This window comes from Phascolarctos cinereus, unplaced genomic scaffold, assembly GCF_003287225.1.
Source record: "Phascolarctos cinereus isolate Bilbo 61053 unplaced genomic scaffold, phaCin_HiC Scaffold_5;HRSCAF=322, whole genome shotgun sequence".
Lineage (NCBI taxonomy): Eukaryota > Metazoa > Chordata > Mammalia > Diprotodontia > Phascolarctidae > Phascolarctos > Phascolarctos cinereus.
In genome coordinates, this window is record NW_027555958.1 from 231,278,252 (window position 1) to 231,299,172 (window position 20,921).

Here is a 20,921-nt window from a genome sequence, read left to right on the forward strand (position 1 = left end):
AGAGCTGCCACCCCGACTGAGTGCTTCTGTCCCACTACAGATTGTCCCAAAGTTTGCCTAAGCTGCTGGAAAGGTTTAAATTTGGTTGTTATTGGGGGAGCAAGGGGTAGACTTTCCTGGATTAATTTCCCAGGTATGATTTCAAGGCCATGAGTGACGCTGGAGTGTTTGGGACCACCCCTGGTTTTCATGAATAACATCATGGTGGAGTAGGGGAATGTCTTCCCATCCATTTCTCAGAGGCAGGTTAGGGGCAGGTACTGGTCTAGAGAGACCAAGGGGATTGATCCAGGCTGGCTTTTCTCCTGTCTTCATGATCCATTGTTAATGGACTGAAAAAAAAAGGTGTAGGCTCAATTTTCCCTCATCCTCCACTCCCCTGGTCAGGCCAGGCTTGCACTCCCTACTCCCCATCTTTCAGTGTCATCTCTGGTCTCCACACTATTGCTGCTGTCCCTGAAGCCTGGTCAGGATCAAAGGGCCTCTGCCATGACCCAGTAGAGGTGTAAGATCCTTTGTTCGGGCAGGGAGGGAGGCCTCTGGGATGGGACACAATCCTCTTCCAGCTAGTGTAAGTATTATAGTGGAACAGATAAAAGCCCCTCTGGCACTGTCTGCATTATTTCCCCTGCAGCCTGGCCTGGCCCACCACAGTCTCTTTGGGATCCTAACCTGTTCTCAAGGAATCTGACCCACTTTTGAGGTTTATCACTGCACTGACTCTGGGGGGAGAGTATGCCATGTGTAACATCCATTCTCCGAGGCTGGGCAAGAGAGAAGGGCCTTCTAGAGACAGTCTGTTAGGGACTGAGGAAGGAGACACCCAAGGACAGTGGGATCTCCCAGTTCTAGCAGAGTGATGGCTGCTTAACCTAGCTGACAACTCCAGTATCATCCTGCTATAACCATGGGTGTACTGAACAGGTGCTGCCCCCTTGTGGACAATCATCCAAACAACACAGTATTTAAGTAGCCTCCCAAACTTACTTTTTCTTTCTTTCTTTCTTTCTTTCTTTCTTTCTTTCTTCTTTCTTTCTTCTTCTTTCTTTCTTTCTTTCTTTCTTCTTTCTTTCTTTCTTCTTTCTTTCTTTCTTTCTTCTTCTTCTTTTCTCTTTTCTTTCTTTCTTTCTTTCTTTCTTTCTTTCTTTCTTTCTTTCTTCTTTCTACAATTGGGGTTAAGTGGCTTGCCCAGGGTCTAGTAAGTGTTATGTGTCTGAGGCCAGATTTGAAATCAGGTCCTCCTTACTCCAGGGCCGGTGCTCTATCCTCTGCACCATCTAGCTGCCCCCCAAACTTTTATTGTGCTCTTGCTATGTGCCAGGCACTGTGTTAACTGCAGGGGATACAAGGAAAGGTAAAAGTCCCTGGGGATGACAACATGAAAACAACTGTGTACAAAGAAGTTATATTTAGGATAACTTGGTGATAACGAACAGAGGGGAGGCACTAGAATTAAGGGGGACTGGGAAAAGGCTTCCTGTGGAAGATGGGATTTTAGCTGGGACTTGAAGGAAGCCAGGGAAGGCGTGAGTCTGGGATGAGGAGGGCGAGCATTCCAGACCTGGGGGAGAGCCAGAGGAAATGCCCAGAGCTGAGAGATGGAGTGTCTGGTAGGAGGGAGAGCAGGGAAGCCAGTGTTACTGGATCCAGAGCACATGGGGGGGGGAGTCAGGGGTAAGGAGAGTGAAAAGGTGAGAAGGGCCAGGTTGTGAAGGGCTTTGAAGGCCAAACTGGGATTTTTAAATATGATGCTGAAGGTGATAGGGAGCCATTGCAGTTTAACGAGCAGGTGGGTGACGAGGTCAGATCTGTGCTTCGGGAAGATCCATTTGACAGTAGAATGAGGATGGACTAGAGTGGGGAGAGACTGGAGGCAGGCACACCCACCAGCAAGCTACTGCAATAGGTGGTAGGTGGTGAGGGCCTGAATCAGGGCCATGGCAGGGTCAGAGCAGAAAATGGAGTGTATTTAATATGGGTGATGAGAGTGAGGATAACACTGACGTTGTGAGCTTAGGTGACTGGCAGGATGGTGGTATCTCCCAGTAATAGGGAGAGAATCCGCATCATGGGAGAATGACCACAGAAAAGGGCAAGTACAAGGAGGAACTAAGGGTTTGTCCACAGCCTTTGGCTTGAGCTGAGGTTTCATGTGGGTGAAAGTGGAAGAGAAGGCTAGAAAGGGAAATGGAGAGCAGGTGGAGAAGGCCTTCATTTCTAGGCTAAAGAAGTTCCTTATCTAACTGACAATGAAGAGTGACAGGGTGAGGTAGATCCTTTGGAGAAGAGATGATTTTTTTTGGGGGGGGTGGAGCAATTAAGGTTAAGTGACTTGCCCAGAGTCAGACAGCCAGTAAGTGTTGTGTGTCTGAGGCAGAGTTTGAACTCAGGTCCTCCTGACTTTAGGGACAGTGCTCTATCTACTGCACCAACTAGCTGCCCCTGAGAGGAGAAGATTTTAAATCACAAAGCAGAGGCCACTGCAGGTGCTGAAGCTCGAGCCATCATGCCTGGCCTCTGGAGCTGGGCAGAGAGCCATGTTGTAGACTGGCATACTGGTAGGAAGGACTGAGCTGAGTAGGGCAGTCAAAGGTATGGGGATGGACTCAGGAGTTAGCAGCACAGCTAGCTCAGAGTGTCAGGGAAGTAAACATGTGTTTAAGATTAAGAAGCACAATGTCAGAAATTTGGCAACTCCTGGATCTAAAAGGGGGAAAATGTTAGAAGAGGAAGGATTAGGGACATTCCAAGTTGGGAGGGGGAGAGCAAACAGGTGCAATTCCCTGAAATCAGAAAAAGAGGTGTCACCCTCCCCCCCACAAGTGTTTGTGAACAATGAAAGGAACATGGAAACGATAACTGATGGATTAGTATGGGCCCAGTTTTCAGATAAGACAGATGGGTCGCTTGGGATGTACAGCTGTGAGAAAACTCCTTGCCTCAGTCTCTGCATCAGCCCTTGTTTCTGCTCAGCATAACCTCGGGCCTTAGTTAAGGGTCTCTAAGCAGCAGGGAGAGGTGGATTCAAACAATGAAATTCACACCATTGAATACAATTTTCTCACAAGACAGAAATTGGACTCTACCTATAATCGAATAGAAAGGGAACTGAGCTAGCTCCAGAACTGAGGCCCAAGATGGAGTCAGTGCAGTTCACCCAATTCCCACAACTCAGCACTTGCTGAGCTAATCTCAATTTCTTCCTAAATACAACCCTTTCTGCTTCTATGGCCACCATATGAGCAGACCCTCCTCACCTCTCACCCAGATTATTATGATGGCCTCCTAATCACTCTCCCTGCATCAAGTCTCTGTTCACTCCAGACCATCTGTCACACACCTAAAAATGTGTTTTTCCTTAATTGCAAATCTAAGTTCCTCCTCTCCTCAATAGTCAGCAATGGCTCCCTAGTGCTTCTGTGATCAGTTAGAACTTCTCTTTATTCCTTCATAATCTGGCTGGAACCTCATTTTACTGATAATCTTCCCCTTCCTGTACTCTGTGAGCCTTTTTCTCACACACCGTACCATCTCCCATCTCTGGGCCTTTGTCCCAGCCATCCCCCATTCCTGGAATACCCTCCCTCCTTCCCTCTGCCTCACAGATCCTCTCTTCCTTGAAGACCCAGCTCAAGCACCACTTTCTAGGTGAAGCCTTTCCTGATGCCCCCAAATGCCAGCGTCTTCCCTTCCTCCCTCCATGTCTTCTCCTCATGTGGATTCAGGCTATCTACACTTTTATGGACACTTGTCACTCCCATTGGAATGTAAAGCTGGGGATTGTTGCATTCTCTATATTTGTATTCCTAGCACCTAACAAGGCTCCTAGCACACAGTAAGCACTTAATAAATGCTTACTGATTGACTGACTCTGTTGTTTGGGGAAGTACACCATTCCAGAAAGAAGGAAAGACTGTTGAGTATAAAGAAAGCAAGGAATCCTTGAGTTGGGGGTGGTGTAGAGGGCAGGCCAGGCATGGAGGCTGTTCACAGATGTGGAGGTGGGAGATGAAATGCTGCATTTGGGGAGCAGCAAGAAGCTAGTTTGACTGAAACAAATTGTGTGTGAGAGGGAATAACAGGAGATGCTGGAAAGGTAGGCTGGAGTCAGAGTGGGGAGGGCTCTACACGCCAAGATTAGGGTTTTGAAATTTCTCCAACGGTCCATAGGGAGCCACTACACCTTCTTGAGGAGGTGAGTGAAGTGGTCAGACTTAGACTTTCTAAAAAGCATTTATCCTTGGTGGGGTGGATAGATAAGTGATACGAATCAGTAAGTTAGCATTATTAAGTGCTTACTATGTGCCTGGCACTGTGCTGAGTGCTAGTTTACATATAAGAATAAGTCATTTCCTGCCCTCAAAGAGCTTACATTTTAGGCTGAGGAGGATGTAAGACATGGCCAGGAGGGGTGACTGGGGGAGGTAGCTGGGGTCCAGCAGTCACAGGAATGGTGAGTAGAGCCTTGTACAGCACAGCAGATCACCATGCCCTTTTCAGTAGCCAGGGTAATATTGATTTGATTATTGTCCTCTGATGAAAGGGCAGAGAGGGATGTGACCTCTAGGTTATGAAAGCCTGCCGAGGGTGTCTGTCACTTGCCCGGGTCTCCGCAGAGGGGCTGGGGAGGTGGATACAAAGACACACTGGAGGGATAAGGATCAGAGAAGTGGGTTAAACTGGGGTGAGGAGGACTTGGGGTGGTTGGTGGGTAAAACTTCCTGGGAGTGTTTGCAGCAGGCTGGGTGTGGTTGAGAGGCAGCTATGACACAGCAGATAGATAGGTCTGGGAACCTGGGTTCTAGTCCTGCCTCCATTCTAGATTTGCCATGTGACCTCGGAAAAGCCGCTCATAGTCTCTGGGCCTCAGAGGGGGTGGGGCTGAGCATGCGCAGGAAGGGCAGCCGGATGGGCCATGTTCTCGTTGGTGAGGCCCAGGTTGAGGTGAGTGATTCGAGGGGGTGGTGTCCGTCAGGGCTGACCTTCCCCGTGTCCCCCAGAGCACTTCACGGAGCATGAAGCCGAGTGTTACTTCGAGAACGGGACGGAGCGCGTGCGGCTTGTGGAGAGACACATCCACAACCGGGAGGAGTACGCGCGCTTCGACAGCGACGTGGGGGAGTTTGTGGCGGTGACGGAGCTGGGGCGGCCCGATGCTGCGTATTGGAACAGCCAGAAGGAGATCCTGGAGGCAGAACGGGCCCGGTGGACACTTGTGCAGGCACAACTACGGGTGTCTGAGCCCTTCTTAGTGCGCAGGAGCGGTGAGTGCGCCCGGGGAGGGGGAAGGGACCAGGGGAGCCCGGCAGGGACCCGGGAGAGGGGGAGGGAGCGGGAGAGGGGCGGGCGCCCGGGGAGGGGGCAGAGCAGGGAGGGAAGAGAAGAGAAGGGGCTGGAAGGAGCGCAGAGGGAGGGGAGGATGTGATGGGAGGGGGGCGGGTGAGGAGGAGGGGGGTCCACAGGAGCAGATGCAGGGACAGGGACCCCCAGAGCAGGGGAGAGACAAGGGGGAGCAGGGATGAAGGGGGAGGTGATGGATTGGGAGAGAGGAGGAAAGGAGGGGACCGAGAGGGGAGGAGCAGGGAGGGGAGAGGGGGAGAGTGGGGACAAAGGGGAGGTGAGGGGGAAGGAAGAAGAATGGGGGGAAGCGACTGGGATGGAAGGAGAAAGGAGGAGGGATGAGAGGGAGAAGAGGTAGGGAAGTGACAGAGGGAGAAAAGGGCAACAGAGGTGATGGGGAGGAGTTAGGAGCAGAAAAAGTGGAGATGAGTGAAGGGGACAAGGGAAGGGGAGAGAGAGGAGGAGAAAGGGGAGAATGAATGATGGAGAAAGAGGGTAGGGACAGAGGGAAGATGTGCTGGAGAGGGGGGGAGAAACCCTCTTATAGCAGCATGGATTCTTATTCCTTGAGTCCTTTTTCCTCAGTCAAATTCAGGAGGTTTTACCTCCTCCAATTCTAATGGGGATAAATTACATAGGGAACAAGCCAAGCAAGAGTGGTTACTAGGCGGCTGCATAGCTCAGTGTAAAGAGTGCCAGGCCTGGAGTCAGGAAGACTCATCTTCCTGAGTTCAAATGTGGCTTCAGAAACTTCCTAGCTGTGTGACCCTGGACAAGTCACTTAACCTTGTTTGCCTAAGTTCCTCATCTGTAAAATAAGATGGAGAAGGAAATGGCAAACCCCTCCAGTGTCTTTGCCAAGAAAACCCCAAATGGGGTAACAAAGAGTTGGACATGATTAAAAAAATGCTGAACAACAAAATGGTTAATATAAAATGAAATCCCCCAAGTCCTCACTGCCCAGGTGTCATGAACCTTTTAAAATCTTAAATAAAACTATTCCTTTTTGTATCCCTTGAAACTAAGCTCAGCAGAGCCTCCCATGGTCTGCTCTCTCCTGTCTCAACCTTCCCTCCCTCCTTTCCCCCTCTCAGCCTTCTCTGATAACACAAACTCTTCCAACTGAGGCCTTATCACTGACGTTGTCTTTCTCCGTGGACTCAGAGATATTCCTGCTTTTCCCAGGAACTCTGGACTCTGGGTCAGGATGCTCAGATTTCTACTGGGCTTAGATGTTCTCCATAATTCCCCTCGTTCAAAATTTCTTCAGTGGATTCATAATGTCTATTAATTTTTGATCTGGAAATCTTTCTCAAAATAGTTTATTATCTGCACCTATGGTCTGCTTTTGGAAATAATCCATTAGAAAGTATCCATTTATAATAAGAAAACTTGCCTGCTAATTTCTTCCCATATCACTGAATCCTGATGAGCTGGGGCTGTGATAATGCAGCACCGTGGACTCCTGGGCCTACTTCCTACTGGTTCAGATTTCTAGTCTTAGGGGGAGCTTAAGTGTCTACCAAGATGCCCATTTCTGGCCCTGGGGAGGAGAGGAGACCCTAAGCCTGCTTGTGGATCAGGTGACAGAGGTGGGGGCTGCACTAGGAAGACCTGCTCTGTCTCCCTCACTCTAGATCTTTCTTCTTTCTTCCAGTTGAGCCCGAGGTGATTGTGTATCCATCAAAGATGGCTCCCCTGGGACACCACAACCTGCTTGTCTGCTCTGTCAGTGGTTTCTATCCTGGGGACATTGAGGTCAGGTGGTTCCTGAATGGGCAGGAGGAGACGGCTGGGGTTGTGTCCACAGGCCTGATCAGCAATGGAGACTGGACCTACCAGCTCCTGGTGATGCTGGAAATGACCCCCAAGCGTGGAGACGTCTACACCTGCCAAGTGGAGCACTCCAGCCTTCAGAAACCTGTTGTCTTGGACTGGAGTGAGATACTGCTCCCTCACCCTCCAGTTCTAACATTGCTCAGGACATGGAGCTAGCTCTGAGATCCCCTTAGTGTGTGTCCTGTGCCCTCTTTTCTTCTGGCCTGGGCTCATACAAACCCAGTGTGGTGCTACCCAGTCTCCCCCTTTCCCCAGAACAGCCCCCTAATGGCAGTGCACCTCTGGAGACCTAGAACCTGGTCAGCCTTCTCACTGGCTCCAGGCCTGGGAGCTGGCCTACCCATCAGACTCTGTGATCAGCTTATAGACCCCTTCCCCTGAGGTAGGGCAGCTGGGCTTTGACACGGATTGGTGTCAGTGTCCCCTAATGAGCTTTCATTTCCTGAGTCCTGAAAGGCCCTTTGCACATCCATCCCTTCCTTTCTCAGACAGCTCAGACCCATCTACTCCCCACATGGGGCTGGCTCCTGGAGGGAAAGTTTTGATACTTGGTGTCTCTTCTCCCTAGAAGCACAGTCTGAATCTGCCCAGAGTAAGATGCTGAGTGGAGTCGGGGGCCTCGTGCTGGGCCTGATCTTCTTTGGGGTTGGCCTCTTTGTCTACAAGAGGAGTCAGAAAGGTGAGACACTCTGGGGAAAACCCTGAGGCCCCTCCCTTCTGTGATCTCCAAGAGACAGGATATTTGATTGTGTCAGAAATCTGGCCCCAGGTCAGAGGTGAAGGGGTGCTCTGGCTTTGGGATCACATTTTCCTTCCCTAGGAACTTATAGAAGGTGGTGAAGGGGCCAGATCCCAGGGCTCCAGGGTCTTAGGGAATCCCAGATTCACTAGTGGAGGCAGCCTTGAGAGGAGTCTCAGATTCTAGACTTTAGCCCCTCCCCCTGCCCTTTCCCCTTCCCCCATCCACTCACATAGTTGTAGATGGATGGATAAAGCTTCAATTAAGTGCTTCCTCTGTGGTGTCCAGGTACTGGGCCAAGCAGTGGTGGGAGCCCCCCCATCCCACAGTACTCAGAACCTTGTTGCCTTTTGCTTCTGTGGCTCTAGAATTTACAAGGATTTATATGTCTGTCTCTCTTCCTTTCCCAGGAAATCAGGGTTCACAACCAACAGGTAAGATCCTTCTACCTAGGTGGCATCAGGGTTCTCATAGATACAGCCTCTGCCCAGTGGGGCCTGAAGCTAAGAAGGGACTTGAGGGCCCTTAGTGGGAAGAAGTGGTTCCAGTGGCTTCAGACCCCTATGTAAACTTTATCTGACTGTTCTGTGTCCTCTGCAGGGCTCCTGAGCTGATCCCTGAGCCTGTGTCACCTGGAACTGTTGCGCCCCCTCAGCTCCTCTCATGTTTGGAGGCCCCCTGCTTCTGCCCAGATCTCCAGGAGGTTGCCCTACAGACCCCTTCCCTGGACTGGCTCCTTCCCTGTTCCTTTGACTCTGTTTGGACTCTTTGGCATTTCCCCAACAGAGCTTCAAAGACCCCCTCCACCCTTCTTTGTTTCTGTACCTTTTTTTAATCCATTTTTGTCCCTTGAGCCTTCACCCCAAGAATTAGAAGACTGAAAATCAGCTGGTGCTTGGTGACATGGAGACAAAGTGAAGGGAGCAGAGGGAGGAAAGTTCAGCACTTGGAATTTGTAGAATCTGTCAAAGTGTGCAATGCCTCCAGAGGTGCAGGTTGCAATCCAGCCACACCTTTTATCCTGGGTGCCTCTTGTCCATTTTCTCCCATAATTCCTGCACAGGTTGAGTAACCAGCATGCTGATGGCCTTCCTCTACATTTCCTGATATTACATAGATACCACTGGCCCTCCCAGGCTATCTGACCGCAAATCCTTAGCTTTCCCTCTGTGATGGGCCCACCTCTTTCTGGTGACTTTCCTTCTATCACTCTGTTCACTTCTTCTTTGACAATATGCTGTAGCCTATGCTTGCCTGTCATGTGCCCCTCCATTGCACTTTAAAAAATTAAAGTTTTAGTAATACATTTTGTGTTTATGTTATATTCATTGATTAATATATACCTTCCTCCCATAGCTTTTCCTCATAAAAAAACTTTTACTCAAAAATTGCATAATAACCCTCACATTGATCACATATAACTGACAGTCTGTGCAACAGTACATACCGTAGTCTCCCCACTTCTTCCATGAAGTGTTTGTTTCCTCTTCTCTGTGGCCAAGCTTGGTAACTATGATTCCATAACATTCAGCATCATTCCCCCCGCCATTTTGTAGTCTTGGGTATGTTTCTTTCTTGGTTCTGCTCACACTATTCTGTGTCAGTTCATTGAAGTCTTCCCATGTCCCTTTGAATTTCTCATTTTCGTTGTTTCTTCTGTTACAGCACAATCCATCATGTTCGGTACCACAATTTGCTTAGTCCTTTCTCAGTTCATGGGCACCTACTTTTGTTCTTTCTTTGCTGCCACTGTTTTGCTGCACACACATATCCAAGATATTTTCCCCCACCTTTTACACCCTTGGCATATATGTTAAGCTGTGGGATCTCAGGGTCAAATGGTATGGAGATCTTGGCACTTTTGAGCATGATTCCGCATTGTTTTTCATGATTGTTGTACCAGTTCACAGCTCCACAAATAGGGCATCATCTACCTGTCTGTGTGTAGTCCTTCCCGCATTGGCCATTTTCATGTGGCATCACCTTGGAAGATTTGCTGGGGAAAAGGTGAAACCTCAGGTTTTTTTAACTTCCATTTCTCTCACTGTTAGTGATTTGGAGCAAACTTGAGAATTATTAATTTTCTTTGACCTCTTCTCTACAGGCCTTGTACATTGATGTTCGTTCCCTACATGTCTTGGATAATGGGCTTTTATCAGAGACATTTGATGCAAAGACATTTTTCCCATCAACAATTCTTTTAGCTGTTGATCTTGTTATGCAAAGGCCTCTCAGTTTCAGGTAATCAAAATAGTTTTCTCCTCTGGTTTTCCTCTAAGTCTTATTAGTTAACAATTCTCCCTTTGGCCACAGTTATGAAATCTAATTCCAGACGTTTCCTGGACCTTTGGTAGAAGTCTGACGGAATCTCATCCCCTGAATTAGTGCTCTTTGGACTAAATAGAGGGAAATCAGTTGTTAAAATCACCATACCATTTGCCCATAATGCTTAGGATGAAATACTTTCTAAATGAATGATTTTTGCAGTCAGTTCATTGCCATGCAATGGGTGGGGCTGCCCAGAACTTACCTTTTCCTAATGAAGTTTATGGGAGGCCATTCTTGACCAGCAGCAGCAGTGTCAGAGGGGTGGAAATGAGGATGCTGGGCCTCCTCTGCTCTTCATCCAAGTTGGGCTCTTCTCCCCCTTTGGAGAGTGCAGACACCTGTCAGTGTCAGAGCAGTAAATGGGAGCTGGGGAGATGTGGGGAGAGTGGCAGCTCCCTACAGGGCTGGTGGGGGATGAAGCTCAAGATCTCTCAGCTACTTTTCCTTTTTGTACAGAAATTTCTGAGCAATGTTTCAGTTTCCAGGTTCTCATAGATTCTATCCAATCCATTGGAATGTTTATCTTTTTCTTCTCCACCAATGAACGTTTGGAAGGATGCAGACATTTGTTATTATTCCTGGCATCTAGGCTGCCAATCTCTTTTACCTGGGCTGATATGAATCTTATCTATGAAGTCATCATTTTTGGAAACAAAGATCTCAGGAATTTAGGGATATAAAGTATCAGAGAAAGCAATAAATGACACAGGGAAGCAAGGAACTAAATGTTTGTTAGGAGCCGTTGGGTCCCAAGGAAGTCCTGGTTAACCTCTAAGTAACCTGTCCCTTTCCAAGGGAACTGCTCCTCTGGCGTATTCTTTGGTGAGAAAGCGGTTCAAGGACTTCATTCTTTCCTTTGCTACATTTTCTAGCAACCAATGCCCTTTGATTATAGAGCATCGACCTAGAGTTGGAAGAGACCTCTGAGGCCAGCTGGTCTAAACCCTTCATTTTGTAGATGAGGAGGGTGAAGCTCCAGAAGATCAGTCAAATCAAACGAGTAAGCATTAAGTGCCTTCCAAGTGCCAGGCACCAGGCTAAGCGCTGGGGACGCAAAGAAAGGCAGAAAATGTTCCTTGCTTTGAAGGCATGCCCAGTCTAAAAGTCAAACAGGATTTTATTTTTGTTCCTTTTTAAAAATTAATTAATTTTTACTTTTCAAAATTTACTTCCCCAAGATGTTGAGTTCCAAATCTTTTTGTTCCTGTAGGTAACAGAGGGCCACTGGAGTTTGTTGAATAGGGAAATAACATGGTCTTGCGTCCATTTTATTTTTTAGATAATAGTTTATTTTATTCCAATTACATGGATAGTTTTCAACATTCATTTTTTAAATAAGATTTTGAGTTACAAATTTTTCTCCCTCTCTCCTCACCCCTCCGCAAAACCGCAAACAATCTATAGGTCATACATCTGCAATCATGTAAAACATATTTCCACATTACTCATGTTTTGAAGGAAGAAACAGAACAAAAGGGAAAAAAAAGCATGGAAAGGGCAAAGAAAGTAAAAGTAGTGTGCTTTGATGTGCACTCAGCGTCTGTCAATTCTTTCTCTGGATGTGGATAGCAGTTTCCATCAAGAGTCTTTTGGAAACACCTGCACTTTAGAAAGAACAATTTGACATCTGAGTAGAGGGTGGCCCAGAGTGGGGAGAGGCTGAGGCAGGGAGACCCCTCAGCAGCCTATTGCAATGTTTCTGGCCTAAGGTGATGTTACGTACACAGATGGATGACTGGAAAACTGTTGGAGCCCTCATTAAGAATAATGGATTGGGGGTGGGGCTGGTGAAGAGTTCTCCCTGTGATGTTCCCCACCTCCCCACCCCCCTGCCCTTGTTGGTGCTGCAACACAGCTGCTTGTGGCTGCTATTGCTGCTGTGGAAGCCCCCCCCCCACCGTGGAAGAGCCCCCGATGTCAGCCGTCCTGCTGCATCATTGCCATTTCTCTCAGATCATCTTTAACTATGTGGAGAAATTTTAGCTTCCCAGAGGACACATCACATGCTGTTACACCCTCACCCAGCATTTCATTCCCCGCCATAAAGACTGTTAGCATCTTTAGTGTAGGATGAAAGACAACCCAAGCACATGACATCTTTGTGGAGACGGCTTTGCCTGCCAGCCTCCACAGAGAATTGTCCTGGCAGCAGCAAGTGCAGTTTAAAGCCTCCTATCTATCCAAGGATAACGGTGTTGTCTGGTGGGGGGGGCAGTGTCCCTTTCCAGTTCCATCCAGAAAGTGAGGGGGATGTCTTAGTGGTCACCATTCAGGGAGAGGTGGAGGAGATTGAGTAGCTCAACCAAGAACTGTGCCAACAGGGGCAGCTAGGTAGCACAGTGGGTAGAGCACTAGCCCTGGATTCGGGAGAACCTGAGTTCAAATTCAGCCTCAGACCAAACACTTGACGCTTACTAGCTGTGTGACCCTGGGCAAGTCACTTAACCCCATTGCCCAGCCTCCCCCCAAAAAAAGAATAGAAGAACTGTGTCAACAGAACCAAGAGCTGAAAGACATGTGTTAGTCTCCAGAAACAGAATTCAGATGTGCATGGTGAACTCCAAAAGGCTCAGGACCTGCAGGAGAGATAGAATCTCTGACAGATGTCACTAAGACATTAGAGCACAGGATCACTGTCCTGAATGAGGAGAATGAGGGTCTGAAAGAACATAAGAGCTGTGAGGAGACAGAACTAGTTCAGCTTAAAGTGCAGAACCAGCATGTGTCCTCAGAAAATGAGAAAATGGGCATCAGGCTGAAGACCAGCCTTGATCACCTCAATCAGCTTCAGGCACAGATTTCAGTTCTGGATAAGCTAGAATAATGGATACTTAAAATGATGTTCATTCTTGATTGCTAAAGAAAAATGGAATCTTCATGTGTTAAAATAGTGGATTTGGGGGAAATTGTTATGAGATATAAGAGAAATTGTATGTCAATAACAACTCTGGAAAACACTGAATGATAAAATTAAGAGATCTCTAAAAATTAAAAAAAAAAGAAAACAATAAGAGTTCATCAGGCAAAGCACATAGCAGGACACACCAGGGCCAAGGCTACCCTTGATATTACCTTCAATAGGTTGAGAAGTGTGTATTAGAGGATACTACAGTAGTCCCAGGGGGTATAAATAAAGACCTCTCCTGTAGTAGAGAGAATTAGGAATAGAGAAGGAAGAACAAACATGAGAGCTGCCCTGGAGATACATTTAGCAGCACCTAGTAGCTGGTCATGGGAGAGGAAGGATCAAAGATAATACCAGGATTTCTACAGGAGCGTCTGAGTGAATGGAGGTGGCTTTGACCAAGACTGTGAAATCACAAGTTATGTTGTCACATCTAAAAACATTGTTAGGAGCATACTGTGAGACAGGCACTCTGCTAAGCTGGGGGAATATAAAGAAAGGCAAAAATCAGTCCCTGCTCTTGAGCACAGGGAGGAGACAGCATGCAAACAGCTCAGTACACATGAGCTTTACAGAAAAAAACTGAAGATAACTTCAGATAACTTCAGAGGGCAGGCACCAAGGTGAAGGAAGACTTTGAAGGGCTTTTTTGCCGAAGGTAGGACTTTAGCTGAGACTTGAAGGAAGGTAGAGAAGCTAGGAGAAGAATGTTTCCAGGCATGAGGGACAGCCAATGTAAACACCAGGATCTGGGAAATGGAGTGTTATGGATCAAAGAGTACATGAAGGGTAGTAAGGTACAAGAAAAGTGGAAAGGCAAGAAGAAGCCAGTTTATGGCTTTAAGAGCCAAACAAAGGATTAGTTGATCCTAAAAGCAATAGGGAGCCACTGGGGTTGATTTAATAGAGGGGTGACATAAACTTGCTTTAGGAAGATCAATTGGGTGGCTGAGTAGAGGATGGGGAGAGGTGAGTCAGAGAGCCTAGGCAGAAGGAAAGAGAGTTTGAGGAGAAATATGATGAGCCCATTAGTTTGAAGTGGTGAGAAATCCAGCTATTGGTAGTCTGTGGGCAGTGGATTCTTAACCTCTGGTGCCTAGAACCCCTTTGGCACCTGCTGAAGCCTATGCACCCAGTTATCAGAGAAATAGCTCCTTTGAGCTTGTGCAGGAGGTTATTCATGCTGAAATAAATCTACTACAATACAGAAATTATAGAGATTAAAAACCCATGTCTTACTGTGCTGAAGCACACGTTCAGGATTTCTTATAAAGCCCTAAAAAAAGACTGGAATTTCTGATAACCTTTATAGAGAAAATTACGTCAGACACATAAAGAAATAAATTGTTTTACATATTGCAAACTCATCTTCTTTTAGGTTATAAAAGTTTTTTTTTAAAGTCCAGTTCATAATCCTGTGATTCCTTCAGTGTCCTAGAAGTTGAAGAAACTTAGTTAAACAGGAACATCTCATACATCTCTGAAGAAAACACATCTTTCCTTCTGGTTAGACAGTCTCAATAGGTAAACTAAATCAGATTACAGATTAAGCACTGGGTTTGCAAAAATCCTGCACTTATAAAACCTTTAAGGCTTCATGTTAGAGAAGTCAAAGTAGGCTAATGAGAGGAAATGATTTGTATATCACTAAGACTCAGTGTTGGGGAAATTTTTCCACAAATATAATCTTTTTGGGGGGAGGTTTTATTCCTTTCTTCATCTCATTTGGTTTCTTATCTTGGGAATGTCAAAAGTCTTCCCCTGATACTCTCATGATTCAGGGAGCTGTTTTTTTTTTGAGGCAATCAGGGTTAAGTGACTTGTCCAGGGTCAAACAGCCAGTAAGTGTCAAGTGTCTGAGGCCAGATTTGAATTTAGGTCATCCTGACTCCTTAGCCCATGCTCTATCCATTGCTTTTGTTTTTTATTTTTTTTTTAAAAGCCAAGTAAGGTTAACAGGGAATAGGTTTCAGGAGTCAGCAAGCTCTTCAATATAATTTAAAAAAAAAGAAAGAAAATGAAATGTTCCCATCACTGTTTGTTTTGTTTTCATCATAGAGAGGTCTGCAATAACTGAAATATCAAAGAATCAGACATTTTATCAGGCAAACACAAGCACTAGGAAAATTAAGGATCACCAATATTGAATAATATGAGATCTCCTCAATCTGGATTGCTCTTCAAAACCCACTCCAAATGTCCACTTAAACAGTTTATTTTCTTTAGGTCTTGTAGCCATCTCATCCTGGGAACATTTTCTCTTGGAAATTCTGGAATAGGCCTCATTGCCAGGGCAGCTCTGGACAGGACCCCTTCTACTAGATTCACTTTTCTGTTCCAGGTCACTTTGGAGAAGGTCTCTAGATATTGCTGCTAAAACTGCTAGTGCTAAGACCTAGTACAACTTAGTAAGGCCAAATACACTCTCTTAATTTGGCCTTCCAATAACTAATTCGTGTGATGAAAATCAGTTCAAGGCTTATGGAGCTAACCTTATTACCAACAGAACTATAAGAAGAATGTCAAATTAGGAACCCACAATTCACTTGAGAATTCAGAGAATTTCAGTTTTTACATACCACTTGATTTTTCTATCTTTACCTGAAACTTGTACCTGCTATGAATAATGCCATTTATAAGATGAAGGAAGAATTAAAAGGATCCATAAGGTCCTGCCTTGTAAAATGAGCCCTTCTGTCCCTTAAAATTATCAGAGAAAGACTTTAAAATGGAGAGGGGAAGATAATTTATAATTAATGCAATTTTATATGTAAAATCTATAAATAATTTTTGAGAACTTATGTTACTAAAGCATAATTAAAGCCTGTATATCTCAAGGGGGAGGGAGAAAAAAATGTACAACAACAACAGAAAATTCATCTATGTATACGTGATTGAACCTTAAGGGTGATCAATGCTTTACTCACTTTTTCAATCTTATTCTTAATTGTAATTAATTCCCTTCAGGATCAAAGGAAAAATTTAAAAACATATCATCCAAGAACATTAGGTTTACTTGTATTTTTATTATTATTATTAATAGAGACACTTGGAATCCAATTGCATGCACACACATCCTATTTCTTTTTGAGAAGAATTTTGTTGCTTTTCTCAAAATAAGGTTTGTATGAAACTTGAAACTTTTACATCTTCATCACATCACATCTTCATCCTATCCCCCCTTTGAGGATATATGTATTTATATGTCATCACATCATCTAGAAAATAGGAAGTACTGTGAAGATTACACTCCTCTTGAGCAGCACATGGCATTTCCCTTGAATGTGATTTAATAATAATTCAGACAGTTATACCTAAAGTCAAAACTCAGAACAGCATCAAAATACAGTCCCAAGAGATTTTACCTCAAATAGCAAGATTCATTGATCATAGCATATGGCTAGGTACAGATACTATATTATTTTTTTCGCATGTTTTTGCAATTACCGTTAACAATAAGCATATACAAGGCCTTATCTTATTCTGTCTTTCCAGCTTAAATCCATCCTGGAGCAGATATCAAGAATCAGAAATTATGAAAATCATCACATTTTAATTACACACACATAATGAGTACATGATACTTTACTCAAAAACCCAGAAAAATGCTGGCCACTTTCTTATCTCTAAGGCTGACAGATATCCATATCTGAAAGTGTTGAATGTTAATTCCCAAGGCAAAAATAAAATCTTTAAATCTGAGGTGTGTTGAAACTAAGTGGGCTTAAAGCTGTAACTTCAATGCCTCCTACTGCAGGTACAATTCTATAATTTTCAGATTCAGTGCAAAACAATCCCTCTGATAAAAATCTCTCCTTATAAAACAAACATGTAAGCCCCCTTACTTCAGCTGTTAGAGGGTCTAATTTCTCATTAAGCCATTTCATTACTTTAGAATTTTAGAACATGCTATCAGCAAGGCTGTTAATTTTAAGACATTGCCCAGATAGAAGATCCCAAGGAACCTGGTAAGTCCCCAAATAACTAAGGAGATAAAGAGAATTTTCAAGGTCTGTTGTACTTTTCAAAGAGTAAGTTGTTGTTATTATTCATTTTAAAGCAAAATATACCCAATTAAAGTTTTTAAACATAATGTCTACATTCTTTTACAGGACAATTCCTAATCTAACAGCCTGCAAATTAAAAAAAAGTAATTTTCTATGGATACAATTACATTATTCTCTAGGTATCATTTTTCAAAATTCACACGCATTTCCTATACAAAAGCACATACAAGTAAATGTAGAAACCTAACAATAATATAAATATGTATTTTTCAAAGATAAAACAATTTTTTTGCCAGTCAAATAACATTCAATTCAGTTGAATGAATTTCTGAATCATATAGAAAATGACTTCATCCACCTATCAATTTGGCATTCTAATACTAATGCCTTAAAAAACCAGTAGAGAGCAATTTTGATGCAATTATACTTTTAATTCTTATTCATGCAGTTTCTAAACATATTGCCTCAATTCCAAATATCAAATGTATTTTGTATTAAGGTCTAATCTACCTATAGAAGGTCAAACATTAATAGGAGAACACATCTAACTTTAAGTGAGAGCACATTATAATTTAGTTTTAAGACACAATCGATTAAATCAAATCTGGATTGAAAATTACAAATAGTATCATTCAAAATCTCAATTTTCCCAAGGGTCATTAACTGCCAGGACCTCAAATTATAGAGCCCACTGCATTCAATTAGCTTCCAAAGACTGGTGATGGAGGTCTCACATTCTTACCTCTCTTTTGGGGCCCATGAGGCTCTCCTAAATATGGAAATTATAAATGTAATAATATGACTATATCTCTCACATAAAGATTACAATACACTGTTCTAATGTTCCTTCAAGACAGAATTTTAATATGCTATACTCAAATAATTCCATGCTTCATTTTTAATTCTATAGTTTCTATTTGGTAAATGTAACAATAAAATATTATGGATTTTAAATTGCTAACAGGTGTTTTTTCAACTGGTGTCCACAAATGTACAGGTGTAGAAAGTTTCTCATACTCTTATCTCAATGAGATAAAAGCTCCTCAATCCTCACTTTCTCATACTTTAATCCCTTATGTCACATTACCCTCCATTCATACCTTCAGTGCAAATGGACTCCAACTTTCTTAACTTTCTACCCATTCTCTCACCTGTAGTTGCTCTCTATTTTCTTCCAGTGGACTTTGATTAAAGCCCTGCAAAGTTCAAAACTGCATCTTGTTAATTTCTCATTCAATGCTTCACTTATCTTTCCTATTTTATTGATCTAACTCCTCTAGAAAGTCTGCCTTCTGATTCCCAGGTCAGTATTTCTTTCATTGCACCCACAGCTCCCTTTCAAGATGTCTGTTCCCTGCCCCACCTCCAGTGCCAGTCTGTACTTAACATCTAGAGAAACACTGTGGAAGCTGGGCCTTGATTGTGATTAAGTGATAGAACCCAAATTGGAAAAATTGGAGTGACTGCTCCCTTACCAGGGAGATCAGTAGGTCCTAAAGAAGGTCAAGTTATCTGAATTCCTACTGGAAATGCACCCAGCAGCCCTTACATAGCTGCCAGTGAGATTCCACATCATGGGACATGCTAGAAGCAACATCTCAGTTCCTGGTCCAGTGATTCCCATATTTATTTAGCTTCAGTCCCTCCCCTAAGCTCCAGACCTGCATCACAGAATGCCTGCTCAATGCTTCCACTTGAAAGCTGCATATGCGCCTCAGATTCAGCATTCTCCAAATTGAAGGCTTCACCCACCCAAACCTGCTACTCCTCCAAGTTTCTTTCTGCTAATGGCATGATCTCCCCAGTCACTCAAGCTCAGCCCCTCAGATTCATCTTTGACTCCTCCCTTTGCCCCATCCACTCACATCCAGACAGCTACCTACATATCAATTCCATATCTCTCCCATCAGTCTCCACCTGTCTACTCATAGGGATACCTCCTTAATCAGGTACTCATCACCTCTCTCACTTGGACTACTGTAATAATAGGAATGATAGTTTTTGTTAAGTGTTAAATGGGCTGTTTCATTTCATTCTCTAATCTGAGATACCAGACAGGCCAGACTGGCCTACCATATGTGATAAAGGTGAGAGATGGGTGCCCAACAGACCCACAGAATGTTTCATATTTCGTTGGTTTAAGAATTATGCTTGTGATTGTAATGGATGTTACACATTATTTCTTATGTATTAAGTCTTTATCAATATGTACTCGTGAGTCTTTTAAATATTTCTTTTGTGAAGAAAAATAAATAATTGTCCTATATCTGATCTTCTATTTGAAATATCTTTCAAAGCTATCTTAATCATTCTCTAGACATGTACCTAATTTTTAAGTGATTGTCTCTAAATTTTTATTCAGAGTTAATAAGAGAAAAAAAAATAGACCCTTCCCTTTTGAGGCCAGGTTTCTACAAGACTAACCCCACTTCACATAAATGCTGAGGTAGAGCTGATTAGTGTGAGACAGTGTCCAAGCCCTTGTGGGCCATGATTATGATGTTCCTGAGAATAAGGCTTTAGACTAGTCTTTTTTCATTACCATTCCTCATAGGCACAGCTGCCATTTAATGCTAATGGTATTGATGGGGACTATGATGTTGCAAATTCCCAAAAGCCTGAGCAGAGAAATCAGTTCCCATTTTGTGCTTCATCTCTCCTCTAACACAAGACCAGAACATTATTTAGTCAAGCGGATACAATGAAGTTCAGTGCATAGTCACACAGGGTGGACAACCAAACCACATCCATGGGAGAAGGTCAGGAATCATGGCATGCATGTGTCTGGCAGGCTGCTAGACTAAATCTCACTGGAATGTTACATTGAAAGTATTCTTGGAGTTCCCTCCTTGTGTGTCACCAAGGTACAGCAACTAACTTAGCAGATGAAATCCCCTTAGGAGAGAAATCCCCTGGTGCACCTCCAGTGACTCTTTTCCAAATTCACACAACAAAGGTGGTATTGGTCTTCTGTCAAAAGCTGACTTATGTTAAGCTGTAGAGAAATTCTGAGAAATCAGAGAGTGAAAGTTTAAAGGCATTTGTCCAAATATCATAGCTCTTCACTCATGGCAGCACCACCCAGAGCAGACCTTGGAGGTTACATAATTTAACATCCTCATTGCACACATAAGAAAGCTGAGGTCCAGAGAGAGCTTGAAAGTCAGAAAGACAGGGGCCCCCATGTCTTCTGATTCCAACTCTTGTGCTCTTTCCATCAGTGTATGTGTATATACCTGGGAGGCAGAGACAAAGAGCATTATGTTCCTGGTGGTCTTGTGTGAAGAGGAGGAGAATTCCATTAGGCAATTAGAGTTTCTGGCCAATAATAAAAGATAATAAGAACATCAGATTATTATTCATCACAAGTTTTCCAGCAGAGATAGAAGGAATGGAAAAATATTTAAGGCACAGCAGAAACCACTTAGATTAGTTTTCTAGAAAGACAACCTGGCAAAAAAGATAATTTAACTTCAGTAGAGATTTCTAAGGAGGGCTATGAAATTTCCTTTCCTAGAAAAAAAAAGATAAATAACTGGGTTACTCACAGACTTGAATGGGAAACAGGGAGCTATACTATCAGTATCCCTTGGAAACTGTAAACTTTCTGGCATTGATTCAGTGATGTCAGATTTTGCCCAAGGCACATAAATGAATGAGATTGATTTTCCTTCCTCAAAGCCAAGCTCGCAGGGTAAGCAGTAAATCGCTGTAGTTCTCTCATATTCACCTCCAAATAACCATAAAATAGCACCCAGAACCC

At 44.0% G+C, this 20,921-nt stretch overlaps 1 protein-coding gene across 1 annotated transcript in view; it reads left to right on the forward strand.

The window, feature by feature from the left end:
- Positions 1–9,224, forward strand: part of LOC110204537 (H-2 class II histocompatibility antigen, E-S beta chain-like) — a 56,651-nt gene extending 47,427 nt beyond the window's left edge. Inside the window, exons 3-7 of the mRNA XM_078155674.1 lie at positions 5,001–5,264; positions 6,998–7,279; positions 7,748–7,858; positions 8,329–8,352; positions 8,519–9,224. Coding sequence (XP_078011800.1) covers positions 5,001–5,264; positions 6,998–7,279; positions 7,748–7,858; positions 8,329–8,352; positions 8,519–8,532 — 695 coding nt within the window. The 3' untranslated portion in view covers positions 8,533–9,224. The remainder of the gene's footprint in view (positions 1–5,000; positions 5,265–6,997; positions 7,280–7,747; positions 7,859–8,328; positions 8,353–8,518) is intronic.
- The last annotated feature ends 11,697 nt before the right edge of the window (positions 9,225–20,921 follow it).